The sequence below is a fragment of the Megalops cyprinoides genome, chromosome 25 (assembly GCF_013368585.1).
Source record: "Megalops cyprinoides isolate fMegCyp1 chromosome 25, fMegCyp1.pri, whole genome shotgun sequence".
Lineage (NCBI taxonomy): Eukaryota > Metazoa > Chordata > Actinopteri > Elopiformes > Megalopidae > Megalops > Megalops cyprinoides.
The window spans coordinates 3555069-3572157 of NC_050607.1; the positions used below are offsets into that span (position 1 = coordinate 3555069).

Genomic DNA, 17089 nt, shown 5'->3' on the forward strand with positions numbered 1-17089 from the left:
ATGAAACAAATATAAAGAAATGGCTTCTCCAACTGCAAGGCTTAAAGTGCCATACTTCTTTTCCATTGGAAGAAACCAATGCCTCAGTGTAATAGGTTGCATTGTACTTACACCATTTTAGAGTACTACTCTGAGGCCAATCATGGTCACTTTATTTCTCCATACTCTGTGTCTGACCGTACTGCCTCAGCAGTAATACTGTTTGATTGGTGATATCCATATTGAATATATTTAGTTTATTATGTTCTTGACCTTGGCACAAAAGTCCACTGTTATAGGGTGTTGCAGGCAGAGCTTCAGTTATGCTTTATTATTCAGACCTCGGATCATTTTTGGAAGCGATCCTGATCCTCAAAGTCTGATATTTCTATTGTAAAGTGTAGATTTGCTTGTTGTGCAAGTGATTCTGCAAGTGCTTTCGAAATGAACAAACAAAATACCTGACCCGCTTTCCTGAATAACCCGCTTAAAATACACCTGCTCTAAAATATAATTTTGTATATTTTACTCTAAGATATAGACATGACATTTTTTGCATGGCATTGTTGAAACCCACTTGTGCGCCTGTATCACTGACACTTGCTTTGATGTTGAAAGCATCTCTGGAAACCTTTATGCTTTACCTCATAAAAGTTTTATGTTCATCTCCTGTAACAGGTACTTACCATGACAGAATACAGCAGCCCCTCCTGTCTTCATTTCAGGGGGAGCTTTGATGGAAGATTCTTGCCTGAAAGAAGCCATCTTTTGTTTCCTTGTGGCTAAACATGCTTTACTCCCACCCTCTCCAGCTCTGCTGGGCATGCTTTGATGGAAATTGTTGGTTGGAAATGTTTTGCTTCAGTCTTTCTCTACCCTTCCTGGTACTGAAACAGACAACAAGTATCTGTCATTTTTATAATAGCCCTGAATCCATAAACTAGCTCCACCTCATTGCACATGGTCCCTGGTGAAATTTTTGAATGCATACCATTTATGGAAATGAAAAGACAAAATCCCTTTTTAATTAAAAAAATGTATATTTGATCGTAAAAGTGTTTCACATCATAGTCACTCTTATTGTCTATTCTACTAGATTTGCTCCAGTTGAACACCACATGTGGTATTTCTAACTCGCCAGTGTATGTAAGTACAGCACAGAGGGTATTGCTCAGGACCACAAAGATTGTTCCACTACTCTTTACATATATAACAGTCAATAACAGAGACAACACTTCCTTCTGCCTTTATTCCATTTGCTCCGTACAAATGGCCAGTACCCGGGAATATGACATTGTATGGCACATCTATAGCTCCTGCTGGCCCCTGCCAGTACGTCTGCTGTAAAGCCACGCCTTCAGTGATGTTGGCACATGAGGTCTCCGCTAACACAGGCAGACCCCCTGAATGAGTCTCGTAATGGTCCAGAGTGTCAGTGTTGAGGCAGAGAAGGCACAGGTTTCATAGTCCCTCCTCTGTGCTTCTCCCTGTTGCCAAGTCCCTTCACTGCTGCAGTGTTGCGGCAAACTGTTCTTATAAGGAATTGTTTGATACGTTGATTACTGTGGCTTTTACCTCGACCGCGGAGGGCATGCCTTTCCCAGAAACCCAAAGCCTGGTCAGGGGGGAGTGCAGGCCCGCCACGGACCCCAGGGAGATTTTCGACTGGGATTTGGTCAAAACCCCGAAAACGTGCTGGTTCCTCAGAGAGGCGTAAACCAGCGAGCAGGCCACGGAGACCACGCCCAGAAGCACACCAAAGATCGCGATGACCGCCGCGTCCCACTTCTCGTAGCTCTCGGCGGCCAGCTCCGGCCCCTTGGTGGTGACGTTGACGCACTTGCTGCTGTGTTCGTGGTGGATGCTGGGGATGTCCACACACACCTCGTACTCGGTCGCAGGGTTCAGGTGCGTCAGGTTGTACACCTTCACATCGGAGGGAACCCTGGCGGTGAACGCCACCGTGGGGTGGTCCGCCTTCGACGTGGTTGACCACTTAATGTTCGGTGCCAGCCCGCCCTGGGCCGCCTTCCACGACACCAGAACAGAGTTGGGCTGCACGGCATTGATCTGTACATTCAGCGGACCACTCAGAGGATCTGGGAAGTATCCATCCACTTCCACGGCGACCGACCTGAGATCTGCACCCACCAGGTTGTGGGCGACGCAGGTGTACAGGCCGGCCTCCTGCTCCGTGATGTCGTAGATGTCGAATGTCCCCTCAGGGTGCATGCGGTACCTGTCGGAGACGCTGTTGGGCAGGACCCTCTCGCCGGACGGCGTGATCCAGTAGATGTCGGGCTCGGGTTCGGCGAAGGCGCGGCAGTGCAGCGAGACGGAGCTGCCGTTCCCGGCGCTGACGCGGGCGGGCAGGCTCTCAGGAGAGATGAGCGGCAGGCAGATCTCCGTCATCTCCCTGAAGTGCACCTGCCGCACGTGCTGGCCCTCGTACTCGGGCGGCTCCACGCAGAACAGAGACTCGGGCTCCATGAAGCGGATCTGGGTCTTGTTCATGTTTACCCAGCGGATGACACAGTCGCAGCGGATGGGGTTGCTGTGCATGCTGACTTCCCTGAGGTTCGGCAGAGACTCCACTGTAATCCGATGCAGGGCGCTGAGGGCGTTGCTGTTCAGCATTAGCGTCTCCAGCCTGGGCAGCTTGTAGAAAGCGTTGGGGTGGATGTACGAGAGCTTGGGGTTGTTTGTCGCCTCGATTTTGGTCAGCTCAGGCAAGTTATTCAGCGCAAAGCTGTCGATGGACACCAGCTCGGGCATGCTGTTTATGCCCAGCTCCTTCAAGTGGAGCATGTCCACAAAGTCGCCCCGCTGTATTCTCTGAATGGGGTTTTTGTTAAGATCCAGAAACTTAAGGCTCTGGACCTTCCTCAGAGCGGCGTGGGGCACACGGGCGAATGTGTTGTCGTAAAACGAGATGCTCTCCAGGTGGTCCAGGCCCACCAAAGCGTCGTCGGGAATTTCCGACAGGTTCATTCTGGCCAGCACCAGGCTGCGGAGGTTAACGAGAGGCTTGAAGTTCATATCCTGGATCCTGACGACCGGATTCTCTCCAATCATCAGGATCTCCAGTCGAGGTGTGGCCTCGAACCACTGGCTGCTGATCACCTGCAGCCTGTTAGAGTTCAGGTGGAGTCTCAGAAGGTTCCGCAGGCCCTGGAAGCCCCCGGGAGCAATGGAGGAGATGAGGTTGTGATTAATGTACAGCTCCTGCAGGTTGGTGAGTTCGGCCAGGGAGCCGTTACGTAGCGAGCGAATCCAGTTTTCCTCCATGTGCAGGGACAGGAGCTTCGGCAGGCGTCCGAGATTGAGGTCGCCCATGGAGGACAGATTGTTTTGAGATAGGTCTATCTCAGTGATGTTGGCCAGGTAGTCCAGGGGTTCCTTAATCTCGGCAACATTGTTCGTCTGGAGTAATAAGACCTGGGTGTCGGCGGGTAATCGCTCAGGTAGAAGGAACAGTCCCAAGTCATTACAGTCGACAGTGGCGGCTTCCATATAGATAGAGCTGGGAGAAAACCACGGTCTGATCTCACAAGAGCACAAGTGAGGGCAGCTGTCCTTCTCCTCCGAGGCAAGAACAAAGGCAGCCATTGTGAGCCCGGCGCAAAAACAAACCACAAATGACATATCCTTCATCTTGGCCCCCCCCGAGTCCCTTCGACGCGTAATTGGTCCTTGCGGAGTTGGCGGTTTAGTGCTGTTAATTTCACAAATTACGGATCATCTGCGAGTGGAGCCGAGTGGAGTGCATCTCCTCTCCGACGGGCGTCCCGAAAGCTCCGGCTCGTCACGCTGCCCTCAGCCGAAAGGAGAAACCCTTCAGTTACCTGGCGCAGGGCTGTCATGCGAGCTGCACACCTGAAGGTCAGCGTTTCCTTCAGGGAGCGGAGCTGATAAACACCTGGGTGGGTGAAGTACGCACAGATTCCTCCTCACAATGAATTCCTCTGTCTGCGGTCATCCTTATCTTCTGTCACTGCCACGCGTGTCCCGGCCCATCTGAAAGCAGAATGAGAGAGAAAAGGTGTGAATATATCAGTGCATTACCGAGACGCTGGGGCAGACAGATCCTGCCAAGGCTGCATTCTGTGCCACAGCACGGAATTATCAATTTAGATTGGCTTGAACATATGTGATTTATTATTTTTTGGAACACACTGGTTAATACACACGTCTTTTCAACATGACAATAATGGTCTTCAACATTAAATAACACACACACACCACACACACTCACATGACCAAGACTGTTCTGATTCAGATGAACAAATTTCTTCCTAATCAGATCCAAATGTTCCATCTCTACTAGTTGCATCAAAAATATAATTTTCAGGCTTTTTAAAAATCATTTGTTTCATAAACAAGTTAACTCTCTAATGTTTTTATAATGCATTGCATTGTGGTAGCTGGATTTTGTTGTATGTAACGTAGTGGGCATCATACATCCGGAGCTGAACAACTGAACAGTCTAGTACAAAGCTGGAGATGAGCTTGGTTAAGTGTCTTATCAAAGAGCACTGTGTTGTATCACATTCATATCTGCACAGATCCATTTGCTGAACCAACTGTAACTAAAGTGTTTTAAAAATCCCCTTTACCTAGAGCGCAAGGCTCATAAAGTATGCTATTTAAATTTTCTTTGAGTGTATATATATTACGCAGTATTTCACTCAGTGTTGCCAGCCATGCAGAAAGAGTAAAGGTGCTTTTCATGTGTGTATCGTCCCGCTCAGTGCCTTGGCCTGGATGATTGTGAGGGAAAAAAATGCTTCCTCTGGGAAATTTGGCCTCTCTGCTACCCAGAGGCAACATTTAGACTGATTGCAAGTGTGTCCATTTAAACTTTTCCAGTTGTATGAATCGGAGGAGGACAGTACGCAGTTAGCATAGTTCTGCTGAGATGGTTCATGGAGTTGTGACATTGGGTAAGAGTGAAGACCCGTTTGCAGGGGTCAGAGGTCATTTAGCAGGGGTGTAATATTCTGATTCTGTGCACGCTTGTGGATTGAGGGGAAGGTTGTTGCTGTTTATGAGCATGGAAGCCTAATTTCAAAGCAGTAGGTGTTCCATGCCAAGGCCATACAAGGCCTGCTGTGCTATAACATAGAACATGTTACGTAACGTGTCTTGTGTGATGTACGTTTACTCAAGTAACCGCCAGAATGGATTTACACAAAAAAGCTGCCTAATCCTTTCCCTGTGGGACCTACGCTACAGACTGAAGTGGTTTTTGACCTGATAATGCATTCACAAAGCTTTGTGTATTTCATTATTACAGGTGGCATGTCTCAGTTCAGGCCGCCTGTTCATGTTGACTGTGCTCATTGATAAACGGTTGATAAATGCATGACCTTGAGGTGGGAAGCCCCGGCACTCTCAGGTGATGCTAAGCGAAGTTGCCTGTGACACAGGGGCATGATGGGAAGGAGCCCTGAGGCTCTCTGCATACTCGTGCTGTATAAACCCCCCGCTTTGCATCACAGCGAATGGGCTGGAGGCTGGGCCTGTAAACAAGCTTGATTCGAGTTGTTTCGAGTGCCGTCTTTGATCGGTGAACCATCTGTTGTGGGCTTCAGAAGGAGCCAAAGTAGATCTTTTTGAACGCGTGTGTGTGGGTGTGTGTGGGTGTTTGAGGGTGTTTATGCATGTGTATATGATGATAGATGTGATATCGACGTGGACAAACTAAAGAATGTCAAACTGCTAATCCTAGAATGCAAGGACCTTGAAACCTAGACTCCAAACCCGAAGATGGGGATTCTCAAAGGTCTCAGAAGATTCAGCAAACAGTTTTACAGCTGCCTGTCCCCAGTGGCAGTTTAGATCCGCCCGATTTGATAAGGTGTCTGCAGTCCATTAAACTGGCCGTGTATTTTCACTGCTCTCCCACTCGCACATGGTCAACATAGCAATGTATCTTATGAAACCACTTCATAGGAAATTAAAACTTTGTTGAAGCAAGTGCACCAACCATGGTCACCCTCATTTGCCCAGTGAAAATTACTGTCACACTATAATTAGGTTTGTCTCTCTCACTCTGTCAGTGTAATTGTAATTTTTTAATCTTGTATGCATCATTCCACATGGTGTGTGTGCATGTCCAAGCATGTGTGGTGATGTGTGTGCACATATGCCTGTGTGTGTGTGTGTGTGTGTGTGTGTCTGCGTGTGTGCGTGTGTGTGTGTGCGCACATGTGCGTGCGCGTGCGTGTATGTGTGTCTATGTGCGTGTGTGTGCGTGCGTGTGTGTGTGCGTATGTGTGTGTGTGCGCGTGTGCGTATGTGTGTGTGTGCGTGCGTGCGCGTGTGTGTGTGTGTGCCGCAGAATCGCCTCCATTGTTTGTGATGGGAGATGGCTTTTGGCGAGCAGGTAACTCAGACATTGCTTTTTTGTCACTGGAGCTGCAGACAGACGAGAGGCAGAGCAGGAGGAGCGTGCCGGCTGGGAGCAGCAGCACGCTCCAGCAATCTCTTTCTCTCCACTCGAGCGGCCAGGGAGACAGCGATAAACCCTGCGAATGCAGCGCCTACGCCGCGCCCCGTCCCGCTCGCACCGGCCGCAGGAACGTGGCGTCGGATCACTCGCCGAACCCTGATAGTCACCCCGCCTCCCCCGCTCCGTGCACATTAACGCCCCTATAGCGGCTGCAGGAGGGCCTGCTGTGCGCTCAACGAGCAGAACGCTGCAAATGCTGACTCAGGCTGCACACGGTCTGCGTCATCTGCGCATCATCTGCATCATTCTTTACATCGTTAACTTCAGCATCTGCAAACGCTGTATCCACCCGAAAAGGTGCACAGACTCATGTGATGTCATGGCTGACTCATTCTCTATGTTATATTGCATTACTATTATTGGCATTTAGCTGAAGCTCTTACCCTTACATAGATTACAATTTTCACATTGTCCATTTATATAGCTGGATATTTACAGAGGAAATTCTGGGTTAAGTACCTCGCCCAAGGGTACAACAGCAGTGCCCCAGCAGAGAACTGAAACGGCAACCTTTCAGTTACGAGCCCTGATTCTTAAAGCTATGCTACACTGCCACCATATAAACTGTATATGGTTAGATTTGAAGTAGATTACCAGGAGTTGGTATACACAGTTATTCATTACCTGTTAAGCACTACCTTGCCCCAAAGACTGCCCCCTACTGGGAGTGCAGCATAAGTTGTTTTCCTGTATGTCCCACTTGTTTTAGTATTGTTTTATCACATGTCTCCTCTGATCAATAGTCTCATATTTTCTGGTGGTATTAGCAAGACTCCCCTGTCACACATATTTACCTATCCAGCTGTGTGAGTTCTCCCTGGGGGTTTTGATGTGGTTCCCTACTCACCATGGAGTGATGCTACATCATTTCTCTCCCTCTCTCTCTTTCTCTCTCTCTGAGAGTGTTATAATTCACACTGTTAAATGTGGGAATCAGAATATGCCAAATGCCTCTGCTATTTGACCAGGAGAAATTAACTGCCCATTTGAACAATATATCCAAGTAAGCAAAATTTCCCTCACAATTTACAGCTTGCTACAGACTCAGGAGAGGGGAGGTTGTTTCTACAGTATGAGGGCGTGTACATGGAGATGTTGACAGCAAGTTGTTAGAGATGCATATTATCATTAGCTTGTGGAGAGGTGTAATTTTTGGTCCATCAAATGAATTATGACAATGGCCTCTTCATGGCTTACTTCAATTCAGACCAAAGTCTAAGCACTGTTATAAAGTATGAAGACTATTTTGGTGCATGTTTCCTTGGGAATATTATGTTTGTGTTTCAGATGTGGTAATTCAGCCCATGGTATTCAGATAAATGGGCCAAATCTGAGGTGTAGCCTGAATATACCAACCACTGACTTAGTTTTCATCTGTTTTTCCATCTGCATACATAGTAGGTGTTCATATTTTAAATGTATACAGGGCATTTTTTTAATTATACATAAAATATGTCGGTTACGTACATCTCTTCGTAAGTATGGTTTACAAACGAACAGGACTATGAAAGGAACTGCATTGTTTAAAAAGCTTCTCGGTGTAACAGGTAGCGTTTGCTTACATGTACAGCATTGTTGTTAAGTGTTATGACACAAATCAGACAATTATAAAATATGTGCCACTTATTACACATTTTCAAACAATAGAAGATAGTTAACAAGGCATTTAATGGGCAATTAGTTTTCCTCATTTCGGAAATATTTTCTTTGAATTCCGTTTAAAAAATCTGTCTAGCAGCTTGCAAATTAACTGTCTGTGTCTATAACAGGAGTTACTTTGAAGGACATGCATATGCACAGCAGGCTAATTATTTCCAAATTGACTGGGATATCACCTGTGATGTTTATCCGAGCAATATCCCCTCATTAGAGGAAATATGAACAGAATATCACTTTTCTCATTTGGTTTACTCACATTTGGAAAACACCAGTCATATTTTGACTGGTGTTGTTGAAAACACTTTGTCATATATTGTCAGTACATTGTCATTTAGCAGAGGTTCTTATCCAGAGCGACTTGCTTAGGTTACAGCTTTTACATGTTATCCATTCATACAGCTGGACATTTATTGAAGCAGTTCTGGGTACCTTGCCTAAGTACAGTGCCCCAGCAGGGAATTGAACCTTTTGCAATCAAAAGCAACCTTTTGGTTACCAGCCCTTACCATTATGCTACACTGCTGCCACTCAAGAAGGCAGTATGAATATTAGTGGAGAATTTGAATAAGAACCAGTAGCATTATGGCTGTCATTCTATGTGACTGGGCCAGTTCTGATATACATTTCATGGAGGTGTTGAGTTATGAATCTTACTTTTTTAAATAATGAAGGTTATGCAAGTAGAAAATGAAGAGAGACTGCTTTGAATCAAAATTTTCCATCCATAGTATGGCCACTGTGACCTAATTTGACCCAGTCTGAATTCACATATTAGTGAAATGTTATATAATTAACGTAGTGACATTTAAAGGTCATAAAAGACAGATCAAAAGAAATGACCATAAGGTTAACAGCACATAGCAATTTGCAATACATTTTTGAGCAATTTCAGCGATTACATCAAGATATTATGGATCATAGCCTCCAAGCCGAGCTACAATGCGTCAGTGTCCAGTACGGCCTTTTGAGTGGTTTGTCTCAGGAGTAACTCACTCTACCATGTTTATACCAAAGTCCATGCGAGTGGTATCATTTTTACACAGAGAAGAAGGTACAGAAGAATAAATAATACTTTTGGCATGGAGGCCTTTTGGCATGGAGGCCGAAGAGGTAAAGGTATTTGGCTGTCAGTTTGCCGTCTTTGACTGGAGAGCCAGTGCACGCTCTATGTCCACGCGTCCTAACCTGAGTTACATCTTTTCTAATGGGCTGTGTCACTCATAAATAACACAGGTGCATTGGATGGATTACTGACATCAGCAGTGTCTCTGTCTCTGTGCTGGTCTCCCTGCTGTCTGTTAAAAAACATACGCCTTTAGCAATTTCAGTTAATATGGCAGATGTTGAAAAAGGTGGAGCAGTTTTATGTACACGCCCCACTGTCTTTTGCATTATGTTTGCCTGCAACATTTGGCTCTTGTTTTTAAGGTTATGTTTATAGCTCTTGATGAGCAGGGTCTGTACCTCCGTGGCAATAAAGTGTTCATTTTGTCTTCAATCTTAACAATTTACTACAGCTCATATTCTATCCTGTTACCACGCAGCATGCAACGGCAAGACAGCTTGGCTCCATTTCATATTAATCAATATGTTTATTTTGATCAATATTGTTGTGTCAAGTCTCACAGGATATTGAAAAAAATATTGCTAGCTCAGAAAACATTGCTGGAAAATTATGACTAGTAATGTAGCTGTTAAGTGCATGTATGATGGGTGCCTCATTTTTAGACCTGCAGGATTATTAATTTACTGCTACTTGCTCGTAATTATTTAGATGTAATTTTTATTTTTGCATTTTTGCTGTTTCACATACTTTTTCACAAGCCATAATACGTGTCTGATTATACATACATAAAGTAATGAGTAATATCTTTATAACAAGTCCATGAACTTTTTTTTTTTAGCTTGGCTGCATGAATCATGGAATGTATTTAGATATTTTCAAGTGTATTTTCAGAGAAATTCAGCCCTGATGTCCATGGATATGGCTCTCCCTTTTCTCAAGTGCTGTAGGCAGCAGGTAGCATTGACCTTCGAAGGAATTTTGTACAGCCTTGGAGTGAAAGGAAGCTTCCATTCTTTCTGTGATGTGGGACCACTGTGTGGCATTCTGCTGTCTCACAATACTGCAAAATGAATCCACAAGATAATGGGTGTTGTTATCCAATAAAAATAGCTTAACAAAGAAAGGGGGGGGGGCAGAGTGGGCTTCACAGGTTTTGTGTTTATTCTCTAAAACACATGTACCGCTGAAGGTGGACCTCGGTAAATGGGTAATCAAAATTCCTATTTGGGTTTCCTCTGAAGGCTCATAACAGTCACCGAGCGCAGAGGGGACGGAATTGAATTTCAGCCATTACGGCAGCAGGAAAACAAACATCCCCTTTCATCAGCCGGCCTCCTTTTTTACAGTGCGTTTCCTCCTACCGTTCCAGCCCTTTTCCTTGTTAAGGACGTGAGTGGTGATGATCTCCTGTTTGCGAATGTTTGGTCCTACGCCATGTCTTTCAATGCGTTTGTCCTGTTAGCGCAGTGTTAAGAGTACTTGGAGCCCGGACTTGCATACGGCTGAGTCCCTGACTCATTTTCTTTCCTTCCTTGCTCTTCTCGTGTGTAGAATATTCTGTAATATCGACGAAATCTCATTTTCCTTTCCAGCCCAGTGCGTGTGATGTATGTGCGTGCCACATAGTTATTTTAATGATGAACACACAATATGGCTGTGTTCATGCATCAGGAATAATTTAGCCGTATGGCTCTTCACTGCTCTCGCAGTGCACTGTTTGATTACCTGTCAGCCAGCCGTAGTAAAAAATAAACACTTTGCCTGTAGAAATGCACTTGTATCAATACAGACTCATTAAACTCCAATGACCCAGGCAGTTCGTAATGGTTGGCATAAAGGGAAAAAACCCTAGCAGAAGATAGATGAGGGAAATTGGCAGTAACCTGGCTTATGTGAAAACAAGACTTACTTGAAAGGATTGCGGCGTGTTGGACTTAAGTTGTAATAGCTTGTATGATGGCAACAGTGGTGTTTGCCAGGAGAAAATCAGGAAGCAGCACAACGAATAAAAGCATGAGATGGATGCTTTTGAATCGCCTCACCCGGGATGTGGCCCAGAGTCCCGGGAAATAAACATTTGTTAACTAAAATGTACAGTAGATGAGGAGCCATGCCCTTGTGATTGGATGGTATCTCTAGCATCAGTGAACGACCAGTGAATGATCAGTGAATGAGTGTTTCTGATGGTTTTCTGTCTGTATGTAAGTGAGCAGTAAATCTGGGGGCAATTCCAGCTCTTTGGGATGTTGAGGTGATAACAGCAGATTACTGCGGTATGAGGGTACTTTCCTTGGGTCACACAGAGGGGGTAACTTCACTCTCCCATTCAGACTGAGCTCTGCTGCATCACAGGTGTCTCAGACTGTGTTTGATCTCATACTGTTACCATCCCTGACTCTAAATACGTGGCCCAGTGCCCAAAACGCAAAACTTTGGATCCAGCATTGAAAACAAGAACAGCTTGCCTGTGATCTTGATCTTGACCATGTGGGTCTATATGAAGAGAATGTCCAGTTGTGTTAGGGGCTTGAGGGTGCCCTCAGCTTACTGTATGGTCTGGACTGTGCATCGTGCTATACTAGCGTCAGTACCGGGAGTTCAGGCTTTGAACATAAAGCCTTTAGCTCTCTGCTTTTGCTACGCGTTATTGTGCCCCCGATGCCGCCATTCATTAAAGTGAGTGTCTTTTTATTGACGTTATATTACACCCTGCATATGGCATCTGATAACATAACTCTTGTAATCTATTTAGCTAAATTGCATTAATCAGATGTGCCTTTGATAAGTACGTGCCTTTGATTTTGGCTATTGAGCGCTAACTACAAAGGGCGCCGCTCAGATTATCGCGGCACAGTGTGCTAATGGCTCTTGAAGGAAATTACTGGCGTTGCTGGTGGTGTGAGGTGTATTGGATTTTACATTAAGAGACAATGGCCTGTATTTTATTTTGTTGCCAGTGTGTTGCGTCCGCGCCGTGGCGGACGTTCCGCCACACCTCTTTTTATTCAGTGGGATGTGGTATTGATCTGTCCGTGACTCTCGCTGGCACTCGCAGTGACCTCCCGCACCAGGCCTCTCCCCTCCGCTCGGAATGTGATATCAGGCTATTAACTAAAGGACGGGCAGGGGATCTCCCAGCGTGCATCCGTGCCGGCTGGGGCCGGATGGGTGGCGTTGGGAGGCGGCTGGCTCTCCTCCCGCACCTTGCCTCATTGATTTACCATTTAGTTAGGTAATGCGGGGGCGCGTTAAACGGGCGTCCGCAGAACAGGATTCTGGGCCTGAACGCTTCCCTCTCACATCTGCTCCACTGTGACCGCTAATAAGCAAAGACTTAATGATTCATTAGTGATCAATGCTAAGCTGTCAGACCCTACAGCACTGGGCGCTCCGGCCCGTCACCTGTCCCTCTCTCTGGCAGGAAGGAACACGGGAAATAGACGGCCTTCCTGTGGATTCACGCAGCCATGTGTTCACTGTAATCAAGTGTGAACCGCTCAGAGCTCAGCCCCCAGGTACGGCTAGCGTGCGCAGCGTTTTAACTCATGTAGCTGCGCTTTCATGTGGACAGACTCCTGCGCGAATGTCTGCTCTTAGGGGGTTGGCTCCAGAGGTAGAGTGGGGAAGGGAATCAGCTGGAGGGGAATGGAGCGGGTGGCCCTGACAGCAGGCACTGCGTTTCATTGCTTTTCGTCCTGGTTTGATTCATTACTGCTGCGCAGACCTCTGATTTTAGGCGTTAGTGACAGGGATTGAGTGGAGAGGAAGGCACGTCTTTAGTCCCTCCACATTGAATCTGCAAGTCCTATTATACAGTAACATTTGGCCCTGAAAGATGCACAGCCGTGTGCTTGTATGTGAATAATATATGTGTGGCCAATAGGCCATTGGTCTGCAGGAAACCGAGTCCCCCAGCAGATGAAATCAATCTTTGCAGAACAATTGAAATTCTTTTAACACTTGGCGGGCCTTCTTTGTCATTTTGTGGGTACCGGTGCAAACTTCCCCCAGCTTCTCCGCTCTCTGTGTCATACAGGGAACAGAGCGTGGTACGACAGGTGAAATATTTACCTGTCCTTGACCAGGTAGCAATGGAGTATAGCTTGACAGCGAGACGCATTCGCACAGTATCAGTGTATATGCACGTGTACACACCGCCTTGTGCTTAATTCAAAATTATTTCATTTTAGACGCTGACAGTGGCTGCAATGATACTTTTATTGCCCATATTCCATAATTGAATAAAACGCTCCATGTGCCTTTAAATATCTGAAAGAAAGTACAAAGTTGTCTGTTGTTCGGTTTTCTTTTTAAGTGATCTGAGCTATTGATTGCAAATGCTAGTTTTCATGGTTGGAAAAACAGAATGCATTTTTATTGCGATTGACTGCAATCATTTGACTGTTTGTTAATCAGATAATTGGATATTACCTTACTGTTTGTTCTGTGAGAAAATATCCACCGGTTGTGCATTAAAACATTTATGAGCTTTGCAGTGACCAAGTGACCTAAATATGGCAATGCAATACTTGAACAAGCTTGCGTACGAAAGGACTCGAGTGTCCTGTTCTGATGCGGTCCACGTTCAGCCCATGCTGTTTGGCACCACTTAGTCTCGTATTTATCTTACATTGTTTTCAAACACACAGACCCAGCCACCGCTGCGCAGGGAGCTCTGTGGAAGGCCTGTGTAAGTCACACACAATGACATAGCCCAGAAATCACTGCACAGAAATCCAATAATCCAGCATGCCCAGGAACGCAAACCGCTAAGATCTTCTGCCCTTCCATCATTTGCGGGTAGCGGTCCATTTTTTATAAAGCGCCTAGCCAAAGGGGAAATTATACTTGTGCAACATTCATTTCTCTGGGAAGGTGAGGCTGGACCTGGAGCACATTCATTTAGTGGAGAGGAAATCGAATGCGGGGCCGTATTGTCTGAAATATTTTATTGTCATCATTTACAAAGGTCACCTGCATTAAATGACTCCTCTACCACGTGAGTTGTTTAGCTTCACTTTGATAGATGTGCAACACAACTGCCCCTAATACTTGCGAGCCGCACGGCTCGTGCGTCCCCTCCAGAGTTCTGTGAGCGCAGAAACAAGGGCCAGACAGGGCTGACACAAAAGGCGTACGCGGGCAGGGAAAGGTAAGAATCAGCCTGAATGCTCACGGTAGCCCCAGGGTTTCGGGATATATGGAAATGCCTTTCAGGTGCACGCATAAAGGAGACCGCGGGCTGCGTGCGTAATGGCCGCGAGTGACACAGAGATTTCAGATGTGGTAATGTGGAGCCATTGGGGTCAGATACAGTCCACACGATGTAGGAAACCTGGAGACTTTACAGCAAACCCTCAGCAGTTACAGGTCGCTGTCTCTTTAATCCTCTGTGTAACAGCCGAGCGTAATGCCAATATTAATAACGCCACTGTTTTGTAGTGATAAAACTATATTTACCAACACACAGTGTTACCTTTCCTTTTACCACGTTACAGTAGACAGTTATTAATAAAAAAAAAAATGACGTCAGTCGTGCAGACTTAACCCTGTGCGGTCTATTGCAGTAAACCAGAACATAAAATGAACAGACTTTAATACCTGTACGTTAGATGGATGCGTTTGGAGGCAGAGAAAAAGACTGAGAGGGAAGAATGAAGCTGGCGTTTCGTTACCTCTCCCCCGAACACGATGAGGTTTAAGAGGTAGAGCATTTGCATGTTATGAATAAGTAATTGTGTTTAATGGAGTCTCCACAGAGAAGGTGCCTCACTGTGACAGTGTTAATTATGAAGGATCTCTGAACGCTCGGTGCCGATACGGCAGTGAGGAAAATGGATGGGGCTCCACAGTGCTGCATGAGAGTGCGGTCGGATCCTGGGAAATCAGGCACAGCTCCGTACTGAAACGCCGCTCCGGCTGCAACAGGATGATTTAAAGGAGAATACAGAGAGAGGACGACCTCGTCTCCAGCCTGCAGGCATGTTCCCCCTCACACTGCTACTTTTCCCCCGCTGCGTTAGCGGAACGCTTTCCCCGCAACCCTCGTGGAAGACAGAGATACGCGCATCTCGCATAGCGGTGCTGCGTGGCCACCGGTCTGAAGGTTGTTCCTCCTAAGCGGAGGGGTTCAGTGATGATTGAGTTTAATAAGCCCCTCGTTACGGACGCCGCAGCAGAACTGTATAAGCGCGTCTAATGCTCTGGGTCGGGGGGATCGTCTGGAGAGAGGGGTGCGCTTACTCCCCCACGGCTCAGAAACACACCTCAGGCAGCTAAGAGTGAGGAGAAAAGACTAGAGCGAGCCCCCGAGGCATTCCCGACACACCACGCTCATCCACACCGCTGAGCTCTCCCCCCCCTCACCAAACCCCCCCCGCGCTAAACGCACATTACACACAGTGTTAACTTAGCGGGAAGCTCCGCCGTTAGACACCTGCAGTGCCCGAGCGAGTGCGGATCGGCATCCGCGAGCAGATACAGAGGCGTACGGAGAGACAGTGGGACTTACCAGCGTCAGCGCTCTTCCCGGCACGCGCAGGGGAACGCACTCCTTTTAATCCCCATGTATTAGCGCACTGGTCACACTCAGCCAGGTCAGCAACAGCCAGAGCGCTGTGCGAATATTCAGCATCAGCGAGCGCACATCCTTCTATTCACAGAGCAGGAGAGAGAGAGAGAGCGAGAGACCGAGAGAGAGCGAGGGAGAGAGAGAGAGAGAGAGCGCAGCTCTGACTCCAGCTCCAGCCCCGCGCAGGCTGTCACAAACGCGCAGTCCAGGGTAAGGGAGCGAGGACAGTGGTTTTTATTTCCCCCCTCCTCTTTTCCACGGCGCTTAGTGGAGCATCATTCAGCCGCTCAGCTGTCACATTGACATGGCGCTGCCTGCTCGGCGGTCATTAATAACCGGGCACCCCCCACTCCCTGGAGAGGAGCCAATCGGCTGCCTGTTCGGAGGCATAGCGCTCGCAGCTGCCCGCGTCTGATTGGCCGAGTGGGGCTGTCTGTCAAATTAAACTGTTCCCGGAGTCCTGAAGCATTCAGGGAAGAGAGAGAGAGAGTGAGAGAGAGCAGGAGAGTGACGGGGGGGGGGATGGAGAGAGGAGAGAGATGTATTCTCCCCTCTAAGTGCTAGCATCCTCAGAGGGGTTTTGAACACAATGTTTAACAAACTGGTTTCCCAGGGGGTCACAGGGTTATTCCACACCTTTGAGAATATCAGTCATTCATCTGCCAGATTGCTGGTGCTGTTGTCTCGGCTGCACTGTGGTGCCGGGGAGTCTCGTGTGTCTGTTCACCGTTCTCCAGGTTCTGTTTGTGCGAACGCTCGGGGGGCACAGTTAAGTTGTTGTTACGTTGAGCTATAAAGAGTGTTTGTTGTGTAGGTGTCTGAGTTATAACCAGGCAATATCTCAGAATTTGGAATCTGGACCCTAAACCAACCTACAGATGCAACCCCTCAACAGAATATTTTCGGGAGAGTGAGTAATTAAGATGTCAGTCTTAAGTCGGTCCTGTTGTTTGATTCCTCGCTCATACCCAGACCCTCAGAGAGTGAAATGCATTCTCCATGAAAACGGGCAGGTCATTCTTAATAATGTCCTCAACAGACCGATGACTGTCAACTCAATCCCAGGGTCTACTTTGAATGCTGCCATACAGCAAAAAATCTAGTTCAAATTAAAAGCCGTAAATCTTTTTTGTCTGCTGTCAGCTTCTATTGGATTTATCATCTCTGATATTTCCCCATGATTTTATGATACGCTGTGGAATTTTGGAAGTATATTGGAGGTGGTTAATGGTTTTCAATGCATTACCGCAGACCCCTTGGAAGAAACAGGGCTTCACAGGAAAGTAGAATTTGTTCACCG

At 46.8% G+C, this 17089-nt stretch overlaps 1 protein-coding gene across 1 annotated transcript; it reads right to left on the minus strand.

The window, feature by feature from the left end:
• Positions 1–1120: 1120 nt before the first annotated feature.
• Positions 1121–15888, minus strand: lrrn3a (leucine rich repeat neuronal 3a). Its single transcript, XM_036520180.1, has 2 exons — positions 15730–15888; positions 1121–3996 (listed from the first exon to the last, which is right to left on the minus strand). The coding sequence occupies exon 2, from the start codon at positions 3631–3633 to the stop codon at positions 1513–1515; it is 2121 nt and encodes a 706-aa protein (XP_036376073.1). The 5' UTR covers positions 3634–3996; positions 15730–15888; the 3' UTR covers positions 1121–1512.
• Between the last annotated feature and the right edge of the window lie 1201 nt (positions 15889–17089).

Excerpts from the sequence above, each read along its gene's own strand:
- lrrn3a (XM_036520180.1), bottom strand. The coding sequence starts at position 3,633 with ATGAAGGATATGTCATTTGTGGTTTGTTTTTGCGCCGGGCTCACAATG.